This window comes from Aquila chrysaetos, chromosome 7, assembly GCF_900496995.4.
Source record: "Aquila chrysaetos chrysaetos chromosome 7, bAquChr1.4, whole genome shotgun sequence".
Classification (NCBI taxonomy): domain Eukaryota; kingdom Metazoa; phylum Chordata; class Aves; order Accipitriformes; family Accipitridae; genus Aquila; species Aquila chrysaetos.
The window spans coordinates 30,509,983-30,537,506 of NC_044010.1; the positions used below are offsets into that span (position 1 = coordinate 30,509,983).

Below are 27,524 nucleotides of genomic sequence, written 5' to 3' on the forward strand. Positions count from 1 at the left end.
GGACCGGTCTGTCTCCGTGATGTTTCCCGGCCTCGCTGCTCCTCCCGCCTCTGCCCCAGCTGCCTTGCGGCTCGCGCGGAGCCCACTGCGCCGCGGGCTCTCCCGGCCTCCCCCTGGGGGCTTTCCTGGTGGAAAAGGCCCCCGCTCCGAAATGCCCCTCCGGTGGCGCGGGCGGAGTTTTGCGAGGCAGCCGTGGGCAGTTGGCCGCTCGTTTCTGCTGATGGACCTGTCCCTGTCACGCATTTCAGTTGGCACTTCCTTGCCCGAAACTGCCCTGTGCGTGGGGTTGTTGCTTGCCAGAGAGCTGCCCTCCCAGCGGGGCATGCAGTCCCCGGGGCGAAAAGCAAAGGCCCTGGGTACGTTTGCGTGCATAAAACCGTGGACTACCCTTTGCGTGTTGTGGGTGTGCATTTGGTTGTCAGCAGTCGGTGCCCAAGTTGACAAAAGGAGTTAAGAACAGTTATCACACCTTTTCTTTCCTCCCACTTCTCTCTCAGGATGCTTCAGTCGCCTCATTTGAAGTGCAGCCACGCAGTCGCGACTGGCACCACTGAGGGGTGAAAGCTCCTGGAGTAGCGGGACTGCAAAAGCAGATCTCCAGCACCCTGCAACAGTCTCTCATCTGTTGCTGCTTGCAAGGCCAAGCAGGTTTTTGTCTCCACTGGCATCGCAGTTTCACAGGACTGCAGTCCCATGCAGTCCTGAACCAAGGAGACACAAACTTCGGAGTGGAAGGGGAAAGCACAGGGTGCCAGGAAGCAGGGAGAGGAGAGAACTTCAGATACTAGAGAAAAGGTAAAATGATTGTCATTTGCAAAAGCAATAGACATAGACTGCTTTCCAATTAACAGGCTGCGTTTCCATTACATTTTTAAATCTGTCTGGTTAAAATGTCTTATATAAACACTAACCATTACAAACAAATAGTGAGATGCTATACAAGGGTACTGGTTGCCCGTCAGCCTGTTAAACACATTGCTCAAGGTGACCAAATATATTGTTCTTTAGACTTAAATTGAAACCAGAGATTTTGCTTTCAGCAAGAGTTATTCCAGGAGAAGCATGGTGATAAGGAGGAATGGAAAAAGTCTAATTCTGATAAACTGTTACATATGAAATGCCAACAGTTGAAACAGTAGTGGAAGATACAGAAGATTGTTATATTATGTCAGTAAGAGAAAATTAAAATCAAGTTAGAGAACTATGCAAAATGGATTATTTCTCCTATTTACAAGTAATAAATAAAAGCAATATTAATATTTTCCTGTTTTTCCTGACATGAGTTTTTGTTAAAACTGTTTTTTTAACAAAATACTGTTAAAAAAAAAGTGATCCAGAAGAGGGCAACATTAGCAGCCATTCTAAGATTTAGGATGGACAAATTTTTTTAAAGTTCATGGGATATGCTGCAGTATTTTAAGAACAGATGGTGGAGTAAAATAAAAGAAGGTGAAGTTAGAAGGCACAAAAGGGTAAAATAAAAGGAGTACATGAGACTGGGGAGGGGGGAAGAAATGTGAAAATACGAATTGCTAGATACTAGGTACAAGGCCTTTTTAAAAGTAACTAAGAAGGAGGCTAAAAAGCATCTTAATGCTGCTAGTTACATCACACTCCAAACTCTGCTAATTATTCATATTTCCAGAAATACTGAAATTTTAACTCGGTAGATTTCAACTATTTTTCTGCTTGATAGCAGCTTCATTTGGAATTCACCATAGTATAGCAAATTCTATGCAAAGGCACACACTGTTCAATTCTTCCATAAAACAGTATTGATTGGTTGTTCTGGATGATGGGAATCCTTTGTTTCAACCTTACAGTTTTCTTGACAATTAATTGAAGCTATGCATATATACAAATACATTTGCAGTTCCAGAATTTGGGGGGCACATAATATGGAAAGTAAATAACATTCTCAAGAGGGAGTTGTTTTGTTTCTGAGGGCATGAAAAGGAAGGCTAGAGCTAGCAGAACTGAAAAAAAGAAAAAAAATTAACACAGCTTTTAAAAGGCTCAAAGCACCCATACTGGTATCTTCCAGGTAAAAGTCATAGTTGTCAGACTTACAAGCCTGATCACTATCATCACACCATATTTCATAGAATATCTAGTATAAAAATATTACTGCAAAATGCTAGTGAAAATTATTTTAATTTCAACTTGAAATTCAATTACTCTCTCCCCTTGCTGCCCGAGTAGCTGTCATAGCCTTTAATGAGGATGGTGAGGATGGTGAGGAAGACTGTTAGTTTCACTTCAAGCCAGATTACTTCCACGTTCTTGCCATAGTGTACTTTGAAGCCTATGTCCTTTTCTTTCTCTATTATACCTATGACAGTTTTCCTCCCCCAAGTCTGGTTTTTGGCAAGCTCCATTCATGGAGGCCCAATCAAAGAATGAGACACCAAGCTCAGACAAAGTTCATCTGCTCTGTTGTGCCTACATGTTTAACAGATGTAAGCAGTGAATGAGTCAAGTATTAATTTCTGAGCTGCCCAGTTTTCGGTAAACTGAAATATACTTCTGTGATTCTTGCCAGAAGAACATACAATCATATCCAAGATACACATTGCCCCTTTGGCATTTGCAAGTCTGAAGAATAATTCCCAGTCCCTCACATGAACCTTAGCTCTTTGCCCTTGTTCAACAAACAGTTCCAGATACAAAACTAATTGAGCCAAGTGACCCTTTCCTGCATCAGCCATAATCTGACCTCTGAAGCCTTTACTGGCTTGAACAGTATCTAAAGTAACAAGCCCCTGCCCTGCAGTCCTGCCTAATTTGCTTTTGCCTCCCAAACTCGAATGTTATTCCTCACTCTAGGATCCTCACTCATGCAATCCTGAAGACAAAATCTGTTTTGGCAGATTAGGCCACTTCTTACCCAACAGCTTCATCAAGGTCTATCTTCTGATTTCAGCCATAAACACTCCTGTCCTGCTTACCCAGCCCATATCTCTAGCCTTTAGATATAGCTCAGCAATACTTGCTATGCCAGCCCTCAAGCTTAAGTCTGTTGATAGGAATTTACATCATTCCCTAACCATGCCCTGGTTATCCTTACCAAACTCAGCCTGGTCTCCTGGCCTGCAACCTCACACTACAGATGAGCAACTATGCCTATGAGTAGGGCTGCTGATAGACCCATACCTAAACAGATCTATACAGCCCATGCTAATCCCAGACCACACTTGACCTTTAAAACCACTGATGTTTGGTTTAGTGGAGCCCCTGCCAGTTACAGTACCACTGCACCACTACTGCTCTCAGTGCTGGTATCGCTTAATGGCTGTACGTGATCTGTGATCCCCTACTCCACACTAACTGTGGTCCAGAGCATGTAGGGAATGCAGTACTTTCTTATCATAAATTTTTCCTTTGATGTATAAATTAATTATAGAAAGCATTCAGAAGGACTGAATTTCATGAAAAATCACATCTTTAAACCACTGTTCTCAATGTTCTTTCATGGTTTACAGAATTATTTCACAGAAAAGCGTCCTTCAGTTTTTCCCAAAAGTTGAAGTTTCTGTGTGAGATACAGCTGTTTATCAGATCTTTCCACCTTCCAGCCTTTGACACCTGAGGCATGGGATCACGGAGGGAGAGACGATAGATGCTGCCAAGAGATGGGCTAAGTGTCAGGACTGCTTCCTCAACACAGCCTCGCAAGAAGGTAGTATTCCCAACACAGCCCAACACTATCATTTATTCGGCATCACATGTCCAAATGCCCTCTACCCCATATTCCCGCCATCCTTGCTCCGATCCGCCCAGAGCCAGCTCACGCACTTGGAGATACAGACATGCAGAGCTTGAATTCCAGAAGTTTAGAAACAAGGGGTCTGGGTGATGCACAAGAATGGTGTATGGACTCAGGAACTGAGTGGGTAGGCTGGGTTGAGGCAATAACCCTAGTGAAACTGCCCTGCAATGCCAATGCCGCTCTGGCATAAGCAGTTACAGCAATTTAGTAAAACCACAACTTTTTTTGCTCTTGATGCTGAAAAACAAAATCACCCCGCCTCCTCCTCCAGTCTCTTAGTTATTTCAGCTGGAGCAGCACTTCTCTGAATAGCTAAAGGAGTGCATTTTAAAACCTGGCTAATGACAGTTTATCTTCCCCACCATTACACCAGAGCCCTATCGATATCAAAGGACCTAACTTGCCTGCGGCGTCAGCAGTACAAACGTGCATTAGCACCAGGGTTTTGAGCCAGAGCACAGTATGAGTCGGGAATCAGGCTGCTTGCCCAGATGCTGAAGATGGATGGAAAGATAGAAAAGAAGGGAAGAGGACAGAAGAGCAGGAAGGTCAGTGAGCAGACTGGCAAGAGCTAGAGGAGGTACAAGCTGAAAGCAGCTATGGTACCTACTTGCGATAAACTGAATAAACCCTTTAGCTCAATGGACAGAACAGGACCTTTGGCACTATGGGATAGTTACATCCAGAGGGGGAAAACGGGTATATTCCATGTATACTGAAATCCTTCCCACCTTCTATTCATGGAATAATCTTCAACCACCATCAAGCCTCAGTTAGTTTAACATAGTCACTGAGCATCTCTTCAGAATTTGTCATGGAACCCTTATGGTCCTGAAAGGAAAAGCAAGCACTTAGAAACAATACAATATTATTTTCAAATTTTGTTACTTGCTTCTAATTTTGGGGAGCTCGGGTTGAATTAATGTGAGGTCTGGATCTCAAAACTATTAACTCTCACTGATTAGATATTGATACAGGCTACTCTTTTCTGAAACACTACGAGTTTTGCATGCCTTTGCATACCTAACTTGAGAGATCTTGAGGCCTGATTTTCCGAGGCTTTTGGAAAAGCCACTGCTTTTTCAGTGCTTTGACATTGATTCTGTGGCTTTAAAAAGCTACTGTCTTGAATTTCAAGTGCACAAAATCATTAGTCATTTTGGAAAATCTTAGCCTAAATACATATTAAAGGAGAAACAGTGACAACAACCAGCCACAAGGCAGGCTCATAGACCCATAATAATGCACTTTCACAAGTAAACAGGCTGATTTCCAAGACTGTGGTCCACCCAGCAGCTCTGTCCTAATGTCCTTCCTAAACTAAGAGGCAAGACACATAATCTTTTCCAGTCCGTCTTTGAAGATTCATGTCAGGAAGTGACCAGGGATGGCTTAAGTGCTTTAAGAAGGCAAGAACAAGAAAGCCAGGACCCTTCTCTTGGTGCGTTTGTTCTTCCGCCACCTTAGGTCTTTTTTCTCTTGTTTCCAGGAGTAAGCTCTGTGAGACGGGGCATGCCTCTTACTGCATGTCTATACAAGTGCCCAGGTGTACTGCTAGAAAAAATAATCTGTATACAGGAGAGGTGCCAGTAAGACTGGCAGCATTCAGGAGAATGAGGAGCGGTGACCTTTCTGCTGCATGTGGTGAGGAAGCTGGAATAACATTTCATTCAGATGGAATGAAACGGGAGGAGATTGGTTTTACAAACTTCATGTGTTACACCTTACTTCTTTTTTGTGAAGTGGTCAGGGTCTTTATGATGTTATGATTAGTTTGGCCAAGAGCTGACTGTGCAGGAAGCAGTTTATGACCACAAAACTTGTTACCTAACTTTGCTCTCTCTGAAGTGAGTAAAAAAATGGCAGAAAATGGCAAATATTGCTCCTCCTTCTAAACCTACTGGGTGAAGTACTGTACTCTGTATTCATTTAAACTTCTGCTTACATGCACGGGAATATTTCCTAACTAGGGCTTGCAGAATTGGTCCTCTCAAGTTCAAATTACTGCACACTTGAAGATCTTGTTAGAACTGAAAAACTGTAGCACTCCGTGAGAACTTATACCATCCAAAACACATTTAGAATTGAAAAAATACGAGAGAGGCTTCTCTACCGCTATTTTCATTTGTGTATCCATAGAAATAGAGGTTGAATTGGTAAAAATGTGCTATGTTATTTTAAATAATTGCCATATAGTGATTACTGTAAAGCATGTGCTTTGTTTTAACTGGTCTGACACTCATTTCCATAGAAACAGAGAGAGGATAGCAGCCCACTTGTTTGAACTGTCTTGTAGATTTCATCTGTGTCAGAATGCTGGAATATAAAGCATTTAAAAATGTGGGAAAAGCCTGGTGTTTTGTACTTAGTTGTTTTTTTTTTTTTAACCCCCAAAAGCCAAAGAGAGTATTAGTGAACTTCTTGTAAACTTTATTCTGGGAGAAGAAAATGATAATGACATACATCAGCTGCCAATAAATTTATTGGGGAGAAAAGAGGAAGAAAAAGCAGTCGGAGGGATAGTGGGGAGATATGTATATATATATATATGTGAAAAAGTATTTCTGAGATTATATATTTATGATAATTTTTGTTACTGTACTATAGATCTTGTGATTTTTTTACTAATAGAAAATTTTAGGCCATCTAACTCAACTGTCTTCTATTATTTCACATTGTTTGTTTATTTCCTGAGAGCACTAATTTTATTTGAATTTCCATACACTAAGCCATTATATGAGTTTCAAATTGGCAGTTTGGCTGAAGTTCAGAGAAAAATGAATAATATGGAGAAAAAAGAAATTAAGAGCTCAGATTTTGGCTTTGCTCTTGCAAAGCTTCCATGCAACAACACAGTTTCTGCATTTTTGACACTGTGAAATGATTTCTTTTCTCCCCAAGCTCAAAAGAAAGAAACTGTTTGAAGCAGACATGATACCTAGCCTGGATTCTAACTTACAGGCTTTAATTTTCTTTGGGGAAAAAATGAATCTCACTCCTGTTGCTCATAAGGAAAGGCCAAGGCTGAGGGATTCTGTAATTCTACATGCTGAACATGTCTGGATTAGTTATATTGTTTTCCAACTACTGAACATTGCCAGCTTGTAGAAGCTGCTTTCAAGGCTATGGCAAAGAAACACATTCTGCACGTCAGGATAAATAATACTTTCTCCCTTCCTACCTTTGTGTTTTACACTGCTGTCTCTAAGTTTACTATTTAAGCACTACCCATAGCAGGGATTACCAAAAACATTACAGATTTTAGGTTAATGTTGAATAGCAAAATAGCCCTAATTCGGGGGGGAGAAAAAAAATGTCAATGCCATTTTACTGAAAGCATGTCTTCAATTCCTGTTGGCTGCAATGTCCATAAGTTGCTCTCCTCCATAGGAAGGCTTCCCTAAAAGTCAGATATCTACACATAGGAGCACCCAGCTGCCTCTTGTGTTATTATTCAACCATTGCTGCTTCACCTCCCTGGAGGTTACCCACAACATTTTGAACCTCTCCCAGTTCAGTCATTCTACTTGAAAACTGCCTTTGCCTTTGGGTTATACCTGCACAGTGCCAAAAGCATACCAGGCTCCTTCCTGCACCACTGGATGGTCTTTTTCTTACAGCACCACAGGGCTAGAAAAAGCAATGTTATCTTGTTGGAAAGAGAAGATTCACAAGTTCTCATGAGGTGAACAGCTGTGCAGGATCTTCTGATTCAAAGTCTTTCAAGCATGAGTACAGGATATTTCTCAGTGGTTTTTGACATTTTATATATACTTCTGTGTTGATTGTGTACTTGTCACAGATCCATTGTCTATTCAGTCACACACAGCAGACTGAGTTGCCATCACTGACATCTATGTTCCAGGAATTAATGAGCAATTCAGGGAGGAGGAGGTGAAACACTTCCTGTTAGAGCTATAGCAGGTGGCCTGAATATGAGATATCTCTTAATTGACTGTATAGGGAGTGAGGGTCTGGCATCCTGAAGCCACGGATTGGCCACGACTGCACTCATTTGAAGTTACAGTAGCTATGTAGTTATGGTAGACACACAAGTTCACCATAGTCATCTAAGCACCTTTCCAGAAGTCCGAGTATGGCCCCCAAAATGCTTTCTTTTATGGAGAGGTGAAACTCTGTGCTACTTATAACATTCTCCTGGCATTCATTTCTGCCTTCAGTGGAACTGACCTGTGACGGCAAGTGCAGGAACTGTCAGATTAAATGACCAGGTAATGGCAAGATGAAGGGAAAAAATAAGGAGTAAGCAGGAGACTCCTACAAGTCTCCTTCCAGTACCACAGTCGGAAGGCACAGGGTAGCTGGTTCAGTTCAGTTCAGTGGCAAACAGTGTCCTTATCTGAAGCAGCCAGAAGGAAGAGCTTCACACACCTGGCAGAGCTACTGTTCTTTCTTCCCACCCGTGTTTGCAGCTGCAGATGCTTCAGAGCTACTCCATTTTATCCTGTTATTTCGGCATCTTTGATCCCATTTATCTGAGTTCAGTAAAACTTGATTGAATGTCCCTGACCTTAGGCAGGGTCGTTTGAAACCTGGTTTGTTCTTATCTGCCCAAGACTAAAGAAGCATGACTATAATGTATGTGTTACCCAGTTGTTGTTCTAGGTGTAAAGAGGGAGAGGGTGAGGAAAGAAAGTGGATTCAGATTCAAACATTTAAGTTCAAGCTGGTCAAAGTTCAGTGTAACCTCCAGAAAGAGCTGCCAAAGTTTGGAAGTTCAAATCTGGATGTGATCCAACTTCAGTTGGAGCAGGAGGAGAGGAACGGATTTAACAGAATGAGTTTGGCTCTATCTTCTCTCACCTACTCACTCATGTTTTTTTCAGGAGAAAGGACATCAGTGTGAACATGCATGCCAGGATGTAAACAGCTAGATGTTCTTGCCTACCCACTCTATACCCAAGCACAACCCCAGGGCAGAAGATGCTTTCGTGCCCCATTTCCAGTGTTGCTTCTGGGCTCTCTTTCCCAAGGGCAGCTCTTACAGGAACTAGAAAATGAGTGTCCTGATTTCTTCTCTTTAGTCCCTCATACCTTAAAAGGAGCTCCAAATTATATCTGAAGGTGGCATAGCAGGTTGTAACGATAATTTGTTTGAACTTCCCACTGGTTTACTTTTCAGTCTTACAAAAGATTTCAGGGAACAACCTGAACTCAAAGTAACTTCAAGATGTTTTCTCACTTTGCAGTGAAGGCTTTAAGCAAGCCTACACACTTCAAACTCAGCTATGCTGAACTACCTGAGTCTTAAAGCTAAGGGCTGCGATAAGGTGTTGTCAGGCAACAACGTGAGGAGAGGAAACACAGAAAGGGAAAGTTTCTTTTGCGACATGGAAGAGTCAGGGCCATTTCTTAACACAGCTCTTTGCCCGCTGAAATCCCTCATCCAGAGATCCTGCTAGGCACAGCTGTCTGCTGGGTTTCCCCCCGAGACCTGTGAGCCAATGTATAAGGACAGGAGCCGGGCTGGAGGGGCAGACTTGTCAGGGTCTGGCATGCGTGGCAAGGAGGTCTGAAGGAGGGAAAGCAGGCAAGTTGCGCTGCGGGGGACAGGGAGTGATGGGGAGCGCCTTGCATCTGTCTCGGGAAAAACACAAGCAGGGAAACGTTGTCACATGAGTCAGGGCGTGCGTGGAAGCCCGTGACGGTCCTCCGACCATTGCCAAGCAGGAATGAGGGGGAAAATAAGTTAAAAATAAAGCCTTTCGCACGGGGTGCGAAGGCGAAATCATGCCTCTTGGCTAAGAGGGAGGTGCCGGGACCTCGAACTGCCCGGAGAGGGGTGGAGAGAGCCGGGGAGGGCGGGCGAGGTGCAGCCGGGTCTGAGTCAGCCCGGCCCGCACGATGTGCGTTGAGGGCAGTGCCAGGCACGGCGCCGCCGAGAAGCCTCTTCCCTTCCCACCGCCCTCGCGGGTTCCCCCGCGGCGGCGGCGGCAGCAGCGACGCGCCTCCCGGGGCCCCGCGCCGGCCGGGACCCCCCCCCTCCCGCCGCGGCGGGGGGGCGGCTGCGCTGCGGCCTCGGCCTCGGGCAGGGCTGCGCCGCCCTTGCCCTCCTCCTCCGCCTCCTCCCGCGCCCCGCCGCCCGCGCGGTCCCGGGGCAGCCGCCGCTGCCCCGCGGCGGAGGGCGCCCGGCGGGCTGGGGGTGGCCGTGCCGCCAGCCGGGGCCCGCTCCATCATGTGAGGCGGCGGGTCTGCCCCCCCCGCCCCGAGCTGCCCTCTCCCGCACCATGAGGGAAGGGGATGCGGGGCAGCACCCACGCCGGAGACAGGTAGAGCCCGGGCGGCTCCTCCGCCTCGTCTCCTGCGTGATCCTCGTGTGCAGCGCGGAGGTCGCGGCGCTCGCCGACTTCTCAGGTACGGGGCGGGCCCGCCGGCGGCGGCGGGAGGGCCGGGGCCGACTAACGGTCACCCGGGACGCGGTGCCCGGCGCGGGGGGCTGAAGGGCGCGGCGGCTGGCGGGGAGGCTCTGCGGCGCTCGGCGCCGGCCGCCGGGGCAGGAGGAGGGCACCTGCGGCCCGCCCGCCCGGGCAGGGGTCTGGCGGCGCTGCCGGCTGCCAGCCAGGAGCCGCCGTACCCCGGCACCCCCGGGCGGGCGCCGGCGTGAGGTGCCGGCGCTCTCCGCCGCGGGAGGGCTGGGGCTGCCTGCCTCCTGCGCTCCCCGGCCCGGTGGCGGACCCCGCCCGAAACCGCTCAGAAGGCTGCGTACTGACCGGCGAGCTGCAGGCACGTCGTGTCCCGGGGCCAGGACGCGGGCCTGTACCCAGGGGAGCACGGGCGCACGATTCAGATGTGCCGTAGCTGCGGCACCGTGTGAAGGAGGGGAGGAAGGAAGAGAGGGTTAAGGGCTTCCAGAGGGGTCAGGTGGGAAGGGACGTGAGGGCTTGAACTGTCGGTTTCTTGTCAGCTGCGCGGTGGGAAAGCTATGCGTGAATCGGCCAGGGCCTGACCAAAAGTGCGTGGAAGTCCTTGGAAAGATTCCCACTTTCTCCTGGAGACTTGGAGTCGGGCCCTGGGTGAGCCGTCCTTAACTCCGGTAGCGAGCAAATGCTGCACTTCTCTCTGCTGGGAGAGCGTTTCATCTCGTAGCGCTGGGATGGTGAGAGTCGCTTCAAAATGAGCAGAGGCACTAGTTGTCATTCAGAAATCACATACGTGATCACTGTGAGGGTGCTGTGTCAGTGCAAAATGAAATGACTGCAGAAACTGGAAAGATGTCCTTGTTTCCAGCACAACGAAGAAGCAATCTTTCTTTTCTGTTTGAGAAAACTGCACTCTTGTAATGTTTCTTGTGCTCCAGGACATCTCACTGCTGTTAGAAAGTTTATTTGGAAGAGCGGTTTCTCTCCTTTCTGTATTTCACAGTAAGCACTGCATATTCCTGGCAGTTGCAAGCTTAAGGAACTGCCTCTAGGGCAGAAAGCAAACCTTACCCTTAATGAACAGAGCAGAACTTTCCAAAAGCTAGTCGAGTGCACTGGAACAAAGTTAGTATATAATTAATAGTCCAAATGTGGTGTTATGCATATTAATATAGTTTGCGTTAATACAGTTCAAAATGCTGGTGATGGTTCTGTAGAAATTGTTTTCTCAGCAATAGGAAAATACGGTTTGTGATTTTATTATTGTGTCCAACTCCGTAAGCCTGAACATTTCTAAGCAAGCAGCCACCAAATATAAAGACCAGAATTATATACTTGGATAAACTACGTTTCTCCTATTAGATTCCTTTTACATGTGAAAGGCTTTTAAATGCTTGCTGTCTCATTCTTTGGTGTTTTTTTGGCTTAACCACTGGCTTGTAGATGTTAGTTTGGGGATCGCATGGTAGTTCTCCACAAGAAAATAAAATAAATGTTCAAATTTTCCCTTTCAAATAGCTGCTGAGTTAAAAAACATGCCTCTAGTTTATCTAGGAAAGTTTCTCTCACAAAAGTCCATTCACTTTTCAAATGATGTTATTTAGATAAGGTTATCCGAGATACATTTCAGAAGTACAGCTGTATTCAGTATTCATTGTGCACTGAACCTTTTGAATAGGTAGAATGACCAATGAAGAATCTCTGTGTCACTCCAGAGATCAGTATTAAAAATGTTCAGTAAATAAGATGTAGGATTCCAAAATTCTTGCCAGACTGGGAAGTTTCCAGGCCTGAACAAATCCTGCTCACATTTTCTTTTTACTTTTAACATGGAGATCTAATCCAGAATGACAGAAAAGACCAAAATGTTACTGAGCCTTTAAAAAAAAGGTATCCACAGCACATGGAGAAGTTTTCAGATACTCCAAAAGTAGGTGCGGTGGGCAAGGAAATGTCAGACATGAGATGACGCCCTGCAGTGCCATCCCCAGTCTGTTAAAGAATTACAAGCTCTGTAACAGCAGCTTCAAGCTGAGCTTCTAGAGTTGCTGAATTGCCTTATTTGCTCCCTCTCTCAGCAGGAATAGCGACTTGATTTTCATAAGCTCTGTTGAATTTACATGAAAACATATCTTCCCTGTTTAAAGGGGCAGCACCCTGCAGCTGCGAAGGTGCAGGCAGCTCCTGGGGGATTATCCTGAGGGATGAGGAGTGGGGAGCTGGCTCCCCCTGCTTTACCCACCACCTGCACTTTCAGTCTTCTGGAAAGGGTCAGGTCTAACCTTGCCCTTCTGAGGGTAAAACTTCGAGGCAGCAGGTTACAGGTTTCCATGTGCAGCCCATGTCATAGCAAAAGGAACTGAGATCTGCACCTTGAATGTGTTCTGCATGATTTGATCTGGTACTGGCAATTTAGGAGTGCAAAGAGAATTGGAAGGCCAGTTGCTTAAACTTTTCCTCCTTTTCGCAGATTTCAGGCTTTTATACTCAGATTATCAGGTGCATACTTTTCCGCTCTGTGGGTTTCCGGCATCGGATCTCTGCCTCAGCACTCTGTTCATCAGAGATAAACTCTGCTCGTCTCTCCTCACCCTTATTCTGACAACATTCTGTAATCACTTCCCAGACTGCTGTGAGATTGCAACAACTGCACATCTAATCTTCGTTGTTCTCTTTATGTATGTATTAAATTGTCTAGCAATTCTAACCTGCCCAGAGACCATTTGTTAATCACAAGACCTAGCTGCTTGCTTGTAACAATGCAAAGATGACCCCTCTTGGGATCCATTTGATGTTTTGGAAGGGGGCACAGGGAACAGTGTATGTGGATAGTGAAGGGTGGGGTTTTTGTGGGGTTTGGGGGGGTGGGGTGTTTATGTTTGGCTTGTATTTATTGCCCCATTTAGAAAACTGTGGTCATTTTTTATGGATCACTTCACAGAACAGAAGCAGTGAAACTAGTACAGTATTTATCCCTCCCCTTTCATAAGAGAGAGGTTGGCAGCTCTGGCTGTGAGTAGAATCTCTTCATTTGGTTATTGCAAGTCAGTTACTATTGTGGTCTTGTTATTACTCTTGCCTTTACACGATGTAGAGCTGCAGGTTCTTGTTCTCCTATGTTTCTCAGTCCAGCTTTTAGCTATGAAAAAAAATTTTTGTTGGTGTTTTTTGGTTCTTTTTTGGAGGCATTTTTCTCACTGTGCAATAACATTTTATGAATTGGTATGTGAATTGGTATTTTCTAGGGACAAAAATGTTCTGAAACAAGACTCCAGCAGCAGTTCTAAATCAAACTCTGTGAGGAGGACTCAGTGTCAGTAAGCGAAATTAGTTTCTCCTTTTAATAACAGGAGATATTGGAAGTAAAGTAATGTTCTTACACACAGTACTTAAAGATCTGCATAATCTATTCTTTTGTAGCAGCTTGGTGGCAACAAAGAACGTATTTATTAACTGCATTGGTTGAAAGTGGAGGTTTGCTCTGAGGTCTGCAGTACTCTGTGATTAATTTTTAAAAGTGGGATCTTGCATTTATGCCCAAGTTTGAAACCGAAAGCTGAAGGTTTGGAAGAAGAGAGAGATTTAATCCACATTTCTTTCCTTAGATCTTCATGCATACTGGTTTAATCCTACAGCTAGACAATTTTCTTCCCCTCACGCTTACTCTTCAAAACACGTCTGAAATACCTTTTCGTCAAAATATTTATTCATGTCCACAGTTTCATTCCTACTTGACAAAGCTCTGTCCTCACATCGTTTTTCTCAGTGATCACTTGCAGCTTTCACATTTCAGATCAGGTCCCAATCCAGGAGACTGAAGACTGCTGTGAATTTTGCTAATTGTCCAGTCTCTGGGAGCCAAAATCCTAAATACTCTGGGGTCCCAGGAGACTTGTCAGAAGTGGAGGGACCCATTTTTCAAGAAATCAAGGCCACATGACAGCCGTTTCCTCACAGCTCCTCTATGTTCAAGGTCTGGTTCCCAAAGCAGGCAAAATAAGGAGCTGGCAAAACCAGCAAACTTATATACTATACTTAACTTACATACCTATGCTGGTGCTGTACAAAGCCCAACTGTCTTCTACCACTGTGGCATTTGCTCAGGAGCATGTACCTTCCCAACAGCAGGAGTCACTGCTCCCTCGTCTCAACCCCCTGCCCTCCTTGCTGGCCATGGGAAAAGCGCTCAGCTCTCCTCTTGGCTCTGTCCTAGCCAGCTGCTTCTCCCACCTTTTCCCTGTCTGCTGCAGAAGTGAACTGACCTCTTATCCATCTGGGAACGAATTCCTTCTCTCTGGCAACACTGAGGAGCACCCATTCACCTTTTTTATACCCCTTTCTTTCTCTTCTTTTCTCCATGCTACTTTGAGCTTAGACTTTCTGCTTGAACTGGCCTCCTTTGCTCACTTCATCAGTCAGTCTCCCTTTCTTTACCTTAGTCCCAGCCAGGTTTTCTGGGCAGCTTTCAAGAAATGTGGCTGTAACCGAAGATCAAAAATGAAGTAACTGTGTGATTGCATAACTGGGCTGAAGAATGACTTTCTGGATGTGAACAGAAAAAGCATCCACTGCTTAGGTAGAACCTTTTAATCTTTGTCCGCTGGTGTCAACTTTTCTTTCTTTTTCCAGAACAGTTCAGACAGAACTAGGCATTGCTTTAACTCCATACACTTGATCTTCTGACCCAACAGTAGAAAACAAATGGATCTAATGAAAAAGCAAACCAGTTCACCCAAGAAATATAATCTGATCCTGTGGCCTTTCTGCATTAAAAGTTTCCATTAAGTTCTGTGGCATTCACCCATCCCAGATTCCCCCAGGCAAAAGGAAAGCAAACAAACGCTTTGAGCAAATGCTTTGTTTGTAATAACGTGGCAGGATCAATCATGACCAACCACAATGATGCAGAGGTTTTTTTTTTTTGGTTTCGTGTTGGTCAGATAAAATCCTGTATAAATTTTCTTAAGTCGGTTCTGTTGACTCACCCTGACAAGTGGAGCTTGTCCTTCGACCAGGATAGAGAGGTGCTAAAAGGAGTGATGTCAATGATGCGTCTTCTTGATGCTGCCTTGTAAAAGTCAAATGAAGGTTTTGGTTGCTTTGTTTAAAGAGAAGTATTTCATTTTAGAAACATGTTCCAGTAATATGGGAGTTAAACCTCAAAGTCTGGTTTAAAGTTTCTCAAAGTGGAGTGGGTTTGGATCTGGGATTTGTTCTGTGCAACAGAGTTGTGTGTCAGAAGTGAGATTTTAGTTTAGATCATGGTGCTGAGATCCAAGGTTTTGTTTCAGGCCTGTCTTTGCAGTTCTCGCTGCTTTCCTGAGGAAGTGTAGCTTATGAAATCCCATTTTAGATGTGGATTTTGCCTAATATTTTTTGTTAAATACACTGATCAGATTGAATCATCCTTGTTAGAGAAGTAAAAGCTTTGGTCCTTTTAGGTTCCTACACATTTTGTGAGCAAAAGCAGCTAGGCCCTACTAGCATCCCCAAGAAAGGATGCTGCTCCAAAAGCTCTCCTGAAGTGAGTTAAAGTGTAGTGTGATGCTCCTACCCCTACAACAGATGTTGGGAAATTCAGGCACGAGACACAAACCTATAGGAAGCCTGACTTCCTGAGCTCCACTGCTCGGAGACCAACATGTTTGAGGCTGTCTTTCAGATTCTTACATCTTTGGGGAAGGAACTCTCTTTGTTCTCACTGTGCAGATTGTTGACACCTGACACATCATATGTTATTTTTATTCAAAATAAATAGCAGGGATTAGCTCCCCCCTACCTTCCTGTTCCATCTGCTGATGATACCTTTCTTAGTAAGACAGAGCTTCCAGACAGTCTTACCTTTATTAGAGAAAGGGGTTATAGACCTGTTCCAAATAAGTACTCAGATTTTGATGGAAGTGTCCCCAGACAGAGAAAGCACTGTCTGACCAGTCACCAGTTATGAGAATTCTGTCATCTGCCAACCATAATCTACAATTAAAATGGAAATACTTTGATATATTAGCAAACACAGAGAAAATACTGTCTTAAAGGGAGCTGAAGAGCAGAAGGAGGCGTGGTTGTGCCTTATTTGTTCAGCATTGGTGAGTCATTTCATCTGAATTTCTATGCATTTTAAGAGTTTTGTTTCAAAGGTCTATTGTGTGGCTTCTGGCAGCAAATTAAATACCAGTGATGTTTGGCTCTTAATTTAGAATTAATTTTAAAACATCACTCATAATATAGGACCTGATTGAAAGCCTGTGGTCACTGGAAGGATTCCCAAAGATTTCACTGGGCTTTGTATGAGGGTCTCAACCCACAAATACCTGTTTATTTTTCTTCATTGTATTTATTCTTGGATGGGAACTCAAGCATTGATTTTTCAGAATAATTTTGCAATTTTGGACTTTTCATTTCCTCAGGCTAAAACTGAGTTGGGGATGATGAAATGTTGTTGTAAAGAAAATCATCAGGCTATGAGGGTAAGGGTTTTCTGGTTTTTGTTTTTTGTTTTTGTTTTTTTTTCTGTTCTCACTTGGACTTGCGGTACTATAAGCCATCACACCACTGCAGATCTGGGAGCTGCCAGAGGATGGACTTAGTGATTCAATAGGCAAATTTCCTCATGTCTAATTTATCTGATTTTTCGAGTGTCAAATATAAATGGGAATACAAAAAATGCAGAGTTTGAATCAGAGTTCTGTTTGCAAAATGAAACCTGTATGTTGTTTTCTGAGGAGCTGGTAATGAACAGCCCCCCCTGCCTCAAGTTTGCATGGAAGTTCAAGTTCATAAATCCAAGTGTTCAAACATAGTTTCCTTTAGTCCCTGAGGTTCTCCTACTTGCAGTCTTTGGGAAGATTATAACTTTGCTGTCTCTTGAGCATAACGATTCACTGATTCTGTCTCCAGAAGCAGTTGCTGCCCGCTGAGCCTCTCTCTTGTTACTTCTTGTTAATGGCACTAGAAGAGGCTGCTCTGTCTCCAGTCAAAAGGAGGATTTTTTGGCAAGGGCAGAAAAGAGCCTCACAGTTTCCCTTAACAGTGTCGTACCTCTTGTCAGCATCTTAGGATAGGACAGAGAAAAATCTTCCTTTTCTGTGGTAATAGTTCCATATTAAGTCCCAGGACAAGTGTTTGCCCCTATGGCTTCATGGAATAGCTGAGAGAAGTATAACTGACCATAGCACGGAGTTTACTACAGACCAGAATCTTTGGGGATCAGTAATAATTTGCCTCTTCCTAACACAAGAAGGGAAGAAGGAAATAAAAAGAGAAAATTAATGAGAAAAAGGAAGTGCATAGGGATATCTCTGATTTCCTCAGAAAGCCATTGGGACACAATGAAATAAGCACCACTCCAAGGAAACAGCACAAGGGAATATGAAACTGTAGGTCTGAAGGAAACAGAGAACAGCTGTGGGAGGATATGAGAGAGAGAATAGGCATCTGGTCTGAGAGTGCAGGATTCATGGATTTTCCCACTCTGCAAAAATTTAATTCACATAACTGCAAGTCTGAGCTGAGTGGCATGGATATGAAAAGGTTATGTGGTTCCTGGAGAAATAATGCCCATTTGGCATAACGAAAAAGTTACAGGAGGTCTATACTTTCTTCATGATGTCTTGGTTTTGTTTTTCCAAAAAGATCTCATGGCTTGGCTTCTTGCATGTGCTGCTACTCACTGAATAAACTCTGCTCACATACCAGAGTTTTGAATGTGTTTTTATGCTGAATTATCTGCTGGTTACCTGGGTCCTTTCTCTGGCTTAAGTGGAATGAAGCTCTTGCTTAATTTGACCCTCAGATTTAGCAGACAGTGATCGGTAGGTTCAATAAGATGGTTATGATCCATGAGGTATGACTATGAGGGAAATAATTAAACAAGAGAATTTCCTTAGGAAAGCACCCATGTTGATAAAGCAGTTTGTGGAAAACCTGACTGATGTCTTCATCACTGATGCCTGCCTTGATTGCCATGCTATGCCGAAAGCATTTTCACTTTTAACTTAAGCATTTTCTTATTGAAGGCTTAATCCTTCATCTGTCATTAAGGCCAGTGAAAACAAATTAGCAGCAGGCTGATTAGCTCTCCAGTGTAAATATGTAGTCTCTTCAGCAACCAGTTGACTTTTAGTCAATTAGATTGAGTTGGAAGTAACAGTTCTTACTTTGACCTGTCAGCTCAGGCTTCAATTTTCATGAAACTTGTAGGAACTTTATTTCTTTGAGCCATGTACCCCTCAGGTTTGAAACTGGCCATTGAGCTTAAATGTTGTTGAGTAAGCGAATGGCAGATGGACAGAGATCATGATCTCATAAACTTCATCTCCTTTAGAAATGGTCAACTGAAAACTCTTCATGGACTGGTTCTGAGAAAAGCAACAGCTTTGGATGCTCTGAAACCAAACTAGACATTTGGAAATGGAAAGGTTTTTTATGGTCACTAGCTTATCAGTGAAACTAGGTTACCACTAGTTTTGCCAAGTGAACATCTATCCCCACATCAAAAAAGTTTAGATAATATAAAAAATACAGTGACTATACAAAAATTATTTTCCTTGCATGGCAAACCAGCTTTTCCTGCCATCTCCCACAGTACAAGCAAAAGGATGAAGTTAGTAGGACAGCAGTCACTATGAGTGTTGAGAGGAATAGTGGAAAAAGGCATGCTGAAAAAATAAGCAATGGAGGGAAATTAACTGAAATTAGTGACTATGCAAGAAAGCATATATTAAGCAAGTATGGATTTTTATGTGTATCTGCTGAGTGAAGCTGTTATGTTAATTTCTGAACAGTGAGTAGAATAAGCAATGCTTCTTCGTAAGGGTATTTCTTACAATACAAGATACAAGACTGTAAGACCAAGTCTGGCTAGAATGACAGCATGCTTACAAGGCACTTGGATGAAAAAGAATAAAATGATGGGGCAAGAAACAGTGTGTTGTGAATTTTAGAAACAGTGTCTTTCCTGGATAACATTTTGCCCTCTGTCACGATTACCAATTCTAAAAAAGAGCTACCACAGAAAGAACTTGCAGACAACTGAGGTAAGAGACTAAAGAGAATTACAAGAGGCAGATCATTGCTTCTGTGAATGGAGCCAAATAGGCACTGTCATACCCACACACACAGCCCGCTCTGAAAGCAGTGATTATGCAGTAACCCTGAACAGCATGGTCTGTGGCATAGCTGCCTCTGAAGACCAGTGGAGGGTATGGCAGAGGGGATGGGGCAGGAAACTTAGGGGTTAATTTCTCTTCAGTGCTTCCTTCACAAACCAATGGAGAAAACATTGCTGGAGAAATACTGCAGCTGGATCCCAAATACCAATAAATACCAGATTGATGCTTTTAATGGTGTTTGTAGTAGAGTTTATCAACAATTCTGCTATCACCGCATAAGATCTCTTCCTTTAAACTTGCCAATCTTGCTAGTGTATTTTTAATGACTGTTGGCACAATTCTTCATACAACTGCGGGAGCTGATGTAGGTTTACGGAATGGATTAGCCTTCTGGGACTCCTACAACAATATGTGTGCTATTTCAATCTATTTTGATCTAAAATGGATTTGTATGTCTTTAAAACAAGCTAGCAAATTGCTGTGCTAATTAAGCTAGATTGAACGATGCACAGGAACTAATACTACTAAATCTGTATATGAAGGCCCAATTCTGAGAATCCTCATAGGCTGTGTGTTACTCAGCTTCAGGGTCTAAAAATATTAAATTGCAAAGCTGCTCTCTTGCCAAAAAGACATTACATCAGTCAACGCTGAGATTGCATCTAATATGTGCTAGGCATTAGACTCACAGCTTGAAATGCTGTTCTCCTTGATGCTTCTATATGGTGAGGTTCATGCCAGTGCAGTGAGGCTGGACAGAATATACACACTTCTTCTTTTTTACTCTAATGCTGAAACTGAAAAAGGGCCTTAAGGCCTTGTGTTAGAGTCCTCCACCATGAGGAATGAATCCAGCAAATCTGAGTACCCTCTACTGTCCTGTGCCATACGCGGGAGACGTAACCCATCTCTTAGCTGACCGCTTCCAGGCTTTTTGGTACTCATATTTTTTTAAACTGAAACTTTCTAAGTTCCCAGTTTTTCAGTGTTCTTAAGAGGAAAAAAAAATTCTTTCTGGATTTTCATACTTCCAGGTTCATTACTACCATTATTGTTGCTATTCAAAGCAATAATGCCAGGAGCAAATGTTGAGTATAAAAACTATAACTTTTTAAGAGCTCTGTTTCACAGAAAGAGGTATCTGTTTACAGTGTTTACTCTCTTAGGCCAGTTATTTTTGTCTGTCATTGTTACTGCAGTTTATCAGTCCTCCTTTGCAACAAGAAGTGATCAGTAAGGCTTAAAGCTTTGTTCAGCTGCTCAGCCTCAGTGTTTTGTGTGTTTTTCTGGTGCTATGTTTTTTTAGTTTAAGTTCTTTGTCAACACAGTGGATGCTGTGACTAATTTGGCTAATTCTGGAAGAAAGGATTACGCTTGGATTCTGCATTGGTGTTTTGAGTCACAGTAAAAAGTTACAATGAGTGAGTAGTCTGGGTTATGCAGACAGTTGGGTGGGATGATACCTTCTGGCCTTCATATCAATGGGATCTGTTTATTGCCATATGATTCAGGCTTAACTTCTGAGCCAGTCTGTAATGCCTTGTACATGATTTTGTATGCAGAGCACCCCATACATTGTTTATGAATGTGTGTCTTGGGTAAATGGGAAAGCTCCTACTGGGGCTTTCACACAGAGGCACAGAGATGTTATTGGGACACTGCAGTATTGCCAAGTTTTTCTAATTTAGACAATTCTCACAGTAGTTGACTTTTTTAAAAATAAAGTTTCATATTATTTTAAAGAAGAGTGACATTAATTAATTTTGAAAAAAGAAAGAGGAAATCTATAGTCCTCCTCATTGCAGAATAATGCTTGAAAAAGTGACTGCTGTAGCTGAACACCACCTCCCCCTCTGACACCCAACAACCCAGAAAACAAAGAGAAAAAAACCAACATTAGGTTTAAAACATTAAGTCATGTAAGGTTTTTTGTAGAATCTGCTTAAGATTCTGTTTGCTCAGGGTGAGAAACCCAGTAACTCACAGGTTTTGTAGTTTCCCAGCCCAGGCGCACACACAGCCATGACCTCACTCCATCCATGTGGGGATGAGCCGTGGTTGTGCTCCAGCCCTTCCTGTGCCCTGCTTCCCAGTGGAAGGGAATCTCCTCGTGTGCTGGCCGGAGAGGAGCTAGCGAGTACTTCCCTAACATGCAGGGGACCAGGACTTCGAGGTGTGTTGTAGTCCAAGTACAGCCTCTAGCTCCCATATTAGATATTTAAAAAAAATAAGTTTTCTCAGAATTCACAACTAACAGATATTGATTAATTAAACAAATACAAAATGAGAGATTCTGAACAACAAATAGTGCCCTGAAGTGCCTGTAACCCAGGCGATGTGCTGGGCCGGTGCCTGAAAGTGACACAATCCTGCTGTCTGATTTGGACGGTGACACAACCCTGCTGTCTATTTTGGATGACCTGATTTAATTGTGCCGGTTGAGAGAAATGCAGAAAAGGAAGCATGCCTCAGAAAGAGTGACAGACCCATTCAACTGTTACAATGCCCTCTCTCCTGATAATCACGGCTGTTATTAATTGTAGAGATAAGAACATATTTTTCCCCTAACTTTACATTGTCATTTGGCTAAATTTGCTGCCTCGGGGGAAATGTGTTTCTGTACAGAATTTGATAAACAATATAGGGATACTCATGGTCTCAAGAAGATGAAGCTTTCTACCAGGGTGACTACAAGGCCACGCTGCCCAGGAAAGGAGGGAAAGCAACTGGAAACTGCTCCCTCCTGCACAAGCACCACTTCAGGACTGGGGTGAGAGGCGGCAGCTGCTGAGAAAATTTTATTCCCTTGCCGAGTACGGGGCAGGTGTTATGTGAAGAGGGCCAGCATAAGGAGTGCAAAGAAGCTGGAGTTTTTTGGGGTAGAGCAAGAGGAAATTGTGACTTTTCGAGTGGGAATTCTTTCTCAACGTGGGCTGTGAGCTGCCCAGTCGGCACCGCTCTTCGCAAAGGGCTGACCACTCTACCTGTGTCTACATGGTCTGTGTGTATAGTAATAAAAAATGCAGGTTTACGTGGTCTGCCATGTGAGACGAACAATTAGATACTAGTACGTCATGACTTCTCTTATCAGAGAACATTAGGTTTCAGCCAATTTCCATTACTATTTTTATCCTTTATTGTGTGCAAATACACAAGGATTTTAATAACAGCAGAGTCACTTTAAATGCCAGTTGGAAGGCCAGAGAGCATGATGTCTTATTTTCACCAGCCCATCTAATGCTATTTTTACAAGTGAACCATATTGCTTATACAGAATCAGAGCAAGTTTTTTAAAAAAACATTTTTTTAAAGGATTGAATAGTTGCAATTGTTGGAGAAAGGTGCTTAGATACTGGATTAGGAATTTGCAGGATCAAAGTAGCAGTTAAGATGCCAGGGAACTCATCCAAATCACAACATAGCTGATATTCTTTAGGGAATACTGGGCTGTTTTGTATACAGCACTCTTGGCTCCAAGTAACTTAAAACCTGAAGAATTGAAATGATTACAAATGTCAGGCTAAATCTGTCAAGGTGTTGAGTGCCCACAACTCACGTTGGGCTCAATACTCTTTTACACTGTGGCTCTTTATGCTATGATGGCAATGTCAAAGGCATTCAGCAGCAGTAAATGCCACTGGAGGCCCCTTTACAGTACCGGACCGTAGCAAAATCGCTTGGGTGCAATTGGGCATTCGGCCCATTTTCCTGGCAATACTCAGCACCTTTCAGGAGCAGCTTGACAGAGGAGTGGCTCTGGCAGGAAAGCTCAATTATTTGTGATCTCAATTACACAGAAAATGTAGGGGATGGATTTGTTGTTGGTTTTTTGGTTTGTTGGTTTGTTTTTTTTTTTTTTTAGCCTGTGAGAAGCCATGGGGATTTCTGCTGGGCTGGTCTCCCTGAGATCTAAACTGCAAATACAGGGCATGAAATTCTCTTCATCCTGATTTTAGTGCCAGTGCTCAGACTGAGTTCAATGAGGCAAGGAACTCACCTACATCTTTGCTGCAGTGGAAGGTGCCTCTCGCTGACTCCTGTCCTCTCTTGGGCTCTAGATGAGGAACACCAAAGACATCAGCAGAGCAGGCTTCTCCTTTCTCCAGACTTAGTAACTGATAGAGGAGCTGAATTTTCCTATCCAGTTGCACAGCTGGAGCTGGAAAAGATGCCAGAGAACTGAAATATTTTATTTGCATATCATTTACTTGAAATACTTAAATTTCTGTTTAAAAACCCTTTTTTAAAGTGCTCATCCTTGGTGAAAGGTTTAAAAAGGGCAAAAAGTGTGAAAATTAAATGGCATGAGCAAACTTTTTCAATATTTTCTTTGAGAAAACTAATTTTTCTTTTAATGATACAAAAATCTTGCCATTATAGTTCTAATTCAGCCACCAAAACAAGAAAATACGGTTTGTTTTTTTTTCTCTGTTATACTTAACAGTAATAACATTGCTGTCACCACAATGGGGTAAGCAAGGCTTCTGGGGAGAAGATACTAGCTTTTGTCTTTAATTAGACCAGTTACATGTTTGGAAAAGAGGCAAAGATAGGAAAATTATAATGTTTGGAATTAGAAAGATACATATGTAATCATCATCTCAGTTTTAAAACTTATACAAATCTTTTCTCAAATAAATTGGTGGAAGCTCTTAGTGCTCTCTCATTACTTAATATGTTGGATTTGGAGAATTTTGTCTGGCTTTTTGATGTGAATGTGGATGAACTTGGTGTTCTAGAAGTTGGGAATTGATTTTAGAGAGAATTATGCAGAATTTAATGCATCCATAAGAATAAGGAAACTATTCAAATATAGTTATTGTATGCACATTAATAAAAAGTTTGGCTAATAGTGGAAGAATTAGAAAACAGATTTGCTTTGATTGTAGTATATTAGGTTGTCACAGAACTCACGGGGAAAAAAGTGGTTTGGGGTCTAACTTCCATGTGTTTTTGGATGAGGGATGAGGAAGGATATTGCTTCATTTGTAGACTGGTATTTTGTATCCTTTCTCTCTCCTGTCTGTCACACCTTTTCTTCCCCTTCACCCACAAACCTTTTCCGCTTAAAGATAGATTTCAATCAAGTGTGACAGAGCGTTAGAGATATCAAAGCTTCATAAATATAGGTGATGAAAGTCTTTGAATTAAATTACCCCTAATAGTTTCCCATCACAATGGCTAATTTGTAATGGTTAAAGGTAGCCTGTGTGTTTCCAGTAAAGTATTCTGCAGAGCAGAGAGAAGGGCAGTAGGAGGTTAAATCTATAAATATTTGTGGTGATAACAGAAATCTTGGCCAAAGAGACAATACATGGTGAAATACAAATCAGAAAAACAGCTGTCATTAGCTCTGCTGCTCATGAACTTACTTATTAGAAGATGAAAACGAATGGTACAGGTGGACAGCTGCATACAGATCCTACCTCTCCCTCCCCTGGTAACTCTGACAAACTCTCTAGCAAATACAAAATTCTATGTATCTTACTTCTGGGTTTCTGTCCAGCACCTAGGGTGTCCAGGACTTATGCACCACCTTTCCTCTGTTACCCTGGCATCTGACTCAGTGATACAGAGGGAATCACTTTTATTATCACTTGTGTGAAACACAACCGCCTAGGAGCCCAAAAGTGCAAAGCATCATTTAAGATGAGGTGTAAGGAATACCTTAGCCAGCTGGAATGCAAGAGTCTAGCCTGCAAAACCAAGTAATAGCCCTTCCGACTTCTGTGAACACAGCCTGGCATTGTTAGCAGCCATGACTGGCAAGGGCCTGAGCCCATTTATTGTCTGAAATGGCATCTCCGACATAGTGCCGCTGCTGGAGTGCTGGGAGGGCTCTGACTCCCTGCCACGCGACCTCTTGTTTTCCAGACTTGAGCGTTACTAGCATGTAAAGGTTGACCCATTCACAGAACTATGTGGTGTGGCAGCGGGCCATACGTATAACCTTGACTACAATGCCCTTTCCAGAGACTGATTGTGGTTTTCTTATTATCTAATGAGCTTGTCATTTCCTGTACTAGTTGTAACAGAGCTGAATATTTTCTAGGTTACCTAACCAAACTTCTGCAAAATCATACTGCCTATGCCTGCGATGGGGAACATTTGAGTCTACGCTGTCCTCGGCATTCAACAATAAGTGTTCAGTCAGCATTTTACGGGCAAGACTACCACATGTGTAGTACTCAGGAGCCTGAAACCAGGATGACAGAACCCATGAACTGTGTGGCACCCACCTCCTTGCAGGTATCGCATGTTGTAAAGGTTCTTGATGCACAGAATGTTTTTGATGGTTTCCATGAGGTGAGCTATGCTGTGTGAAAACAGCAATGTTGAATGAAATGACATCATGTCTATGTCAGTTTACCATCAAAAGTATTACAACTGAAAGGATTTGTCTGGCCAGCAGGATATTACCGTAGGATTGTGAAAGCTTTGTAGATTGCTTTCTGTTTTGATAAGCCTTGCTTTGGAAACCCCATTCTCAAAGTTCCCTAAAATAATCAATTTCCTTCTAATCAAGGGCTGGTCATGACTGAGCAGACCAGTCTTAATCCATCACACAGGTCTTCCTTGTCCCCAGGAGAGGATACAAACATTGGACAGAGCTGGGTTACAAATCCGCTGAATAAGATGGCATTCTGGTTGGCATTTGGCTTGTTCCATGCCTATCTTCACTCACTGAAAAGGCATCGTGACAGCTAAAGAGCAGTTCCTAAGCACTTCTGCAGATATCTTCATTTCTATGAATAAATTATTTGTATCAGTAATATCCTATGGTTTGTTTGCTGGGCCCGCTTAAGTATAGCTTAAAATGATTTATACTTCATAAATTACTACTTTCTGCTGTGGAGGCTTTTGTAACAAGGCATAGAAGGCTGACTTACACTGCTGTCAAAGGCTTGTTTCATCATGGTGAAAAAGCCCAGTAAATCATTGCAAAAATGAGTAGTCAGTGGAATCTGAACATGTTCTGTTGGTGAAGCTCTTGTAAATGCTCTACAGAAGCTTTGATGAAGTTTGCAACATTTGTGCTTGCAGCTGACACATTGCTTCTTGACGACAGGGAATGTCTGTTCCCACCAGTAGTGAGTTGAAGAGTTTTACGGAGTGGTTTCGCAGTAATACCCTCTCTCCAGAAACAGTATTAGGGCAGTTTTATAAGTGTGGCTTGCCTGTGCTGTACTGCAACTTCTAAAGACATTCCAGTCATGACCTATGGGCCACGTGAAAGTACGTCTCTCCACCAAAAACAGTAGGCCAGATGCATCCTTGATGTCATTTTACTGACTACAGCGAAGTGACACCAATGATTATTTTGGGCTTGTGAGTGCCTTTGTGAGGTCTCCATGGGCGTTTTTTCCCTTGAATGTAGTAAACACAGCATGGAGTAACTGTTGTATAAACTACCATCATCATTCAGGCACTGTCACTGATCAAAGGCATGAAAGCATTTTGACGAGGCCACAAATGTGAGAGATAGGAACGCTCTGCATCTCAGGGAGTTCCGGTTCTGTCAAGGAGAAGAGACACATCCTGTAAACTGATTTCTTAGAAAAGAGCACCAGTGATCTCATCCCTCCTCCCCTTCACTTTGGAACCGCATCTGCAGTCTGCATAATCGGGCATGATGCTACCCTGCAGCTGGGAGGAAGCATAACAGGCATTTTTTACAGGTACCTCCTATTAAAAGGATCGCTGCAAAGTTAGCTCTGTCTCGAGATATTAACAGCCCAGTGCTATCTCATTTTGCGTATCATTGTTTGCTTTTGTGGTTGCGTGTTTTTGCACAGCAGCATGACAGAAAATTCGACTACTGTTTGCATTAAGTAGGAGAAAATGCAAACATGCACAGGAGGTGATTCAGCTTAGGTGCAAACAGGTGACTCAGTAGGGGACAGCTATCTGCACTTACTAAAGACGTAACTCTGTTTCACTGGCCTGTTCCAGAACCATCCCAATTAAGGAGGAATTATTTGTTTGACTTGCAACTCTGTAAAAGAAGAATTGACTGATAAAATTAAGTCTGCTGCACTTTTCCTCCTCTTTTAAACTCTTTAGAGTGCACTTAATGCTCAAAAAGTGTTGGATGGAAGTCCTCTTCTACCAACGGGAACAAAAAGGCAAGAGGGTTATAGGATCACTGCAATGTGCTGCCAATGTGTATCATTTCTGCTTGGGAGGGATGGCTTCCAGGGATGACAGGAGAGATTCAGCCGCTGCCAACTCTCTCAGCCTGGAAACAAGAGTGCAGCTTGTGCT

General features: G+C 43.2%; 1 protein-coding gene across 1 annotated transcript in view; it reads left to right on the plus strand.

Annotated features, from left to right (window-relative positions):
• The first annotated feature begins 9,623 nt into the window (after positions 1–9,623).
• Positions 9,624–27,524, plus strand: part of EVA1C (eva-1 homolog C) — a 40,343-nt gene continuing 22,442 nt past the window's right edge. Inside the window, exons 1-2 of the mRNA XM_030020625.2 lie at positions 9,624–10,144; positions 25,312–25,508. Of these exons, the coding sequence (XP_029876485.1) occupies positions 10,018–10,144; positions 25,312–25,508 (324 nt within the window). The 5' untranslated portion in view covers positions 9,624–10,017. The remainder of the gene's footprint in view (positions 10,145–25,311; positions 25,509–27,524) is intronic.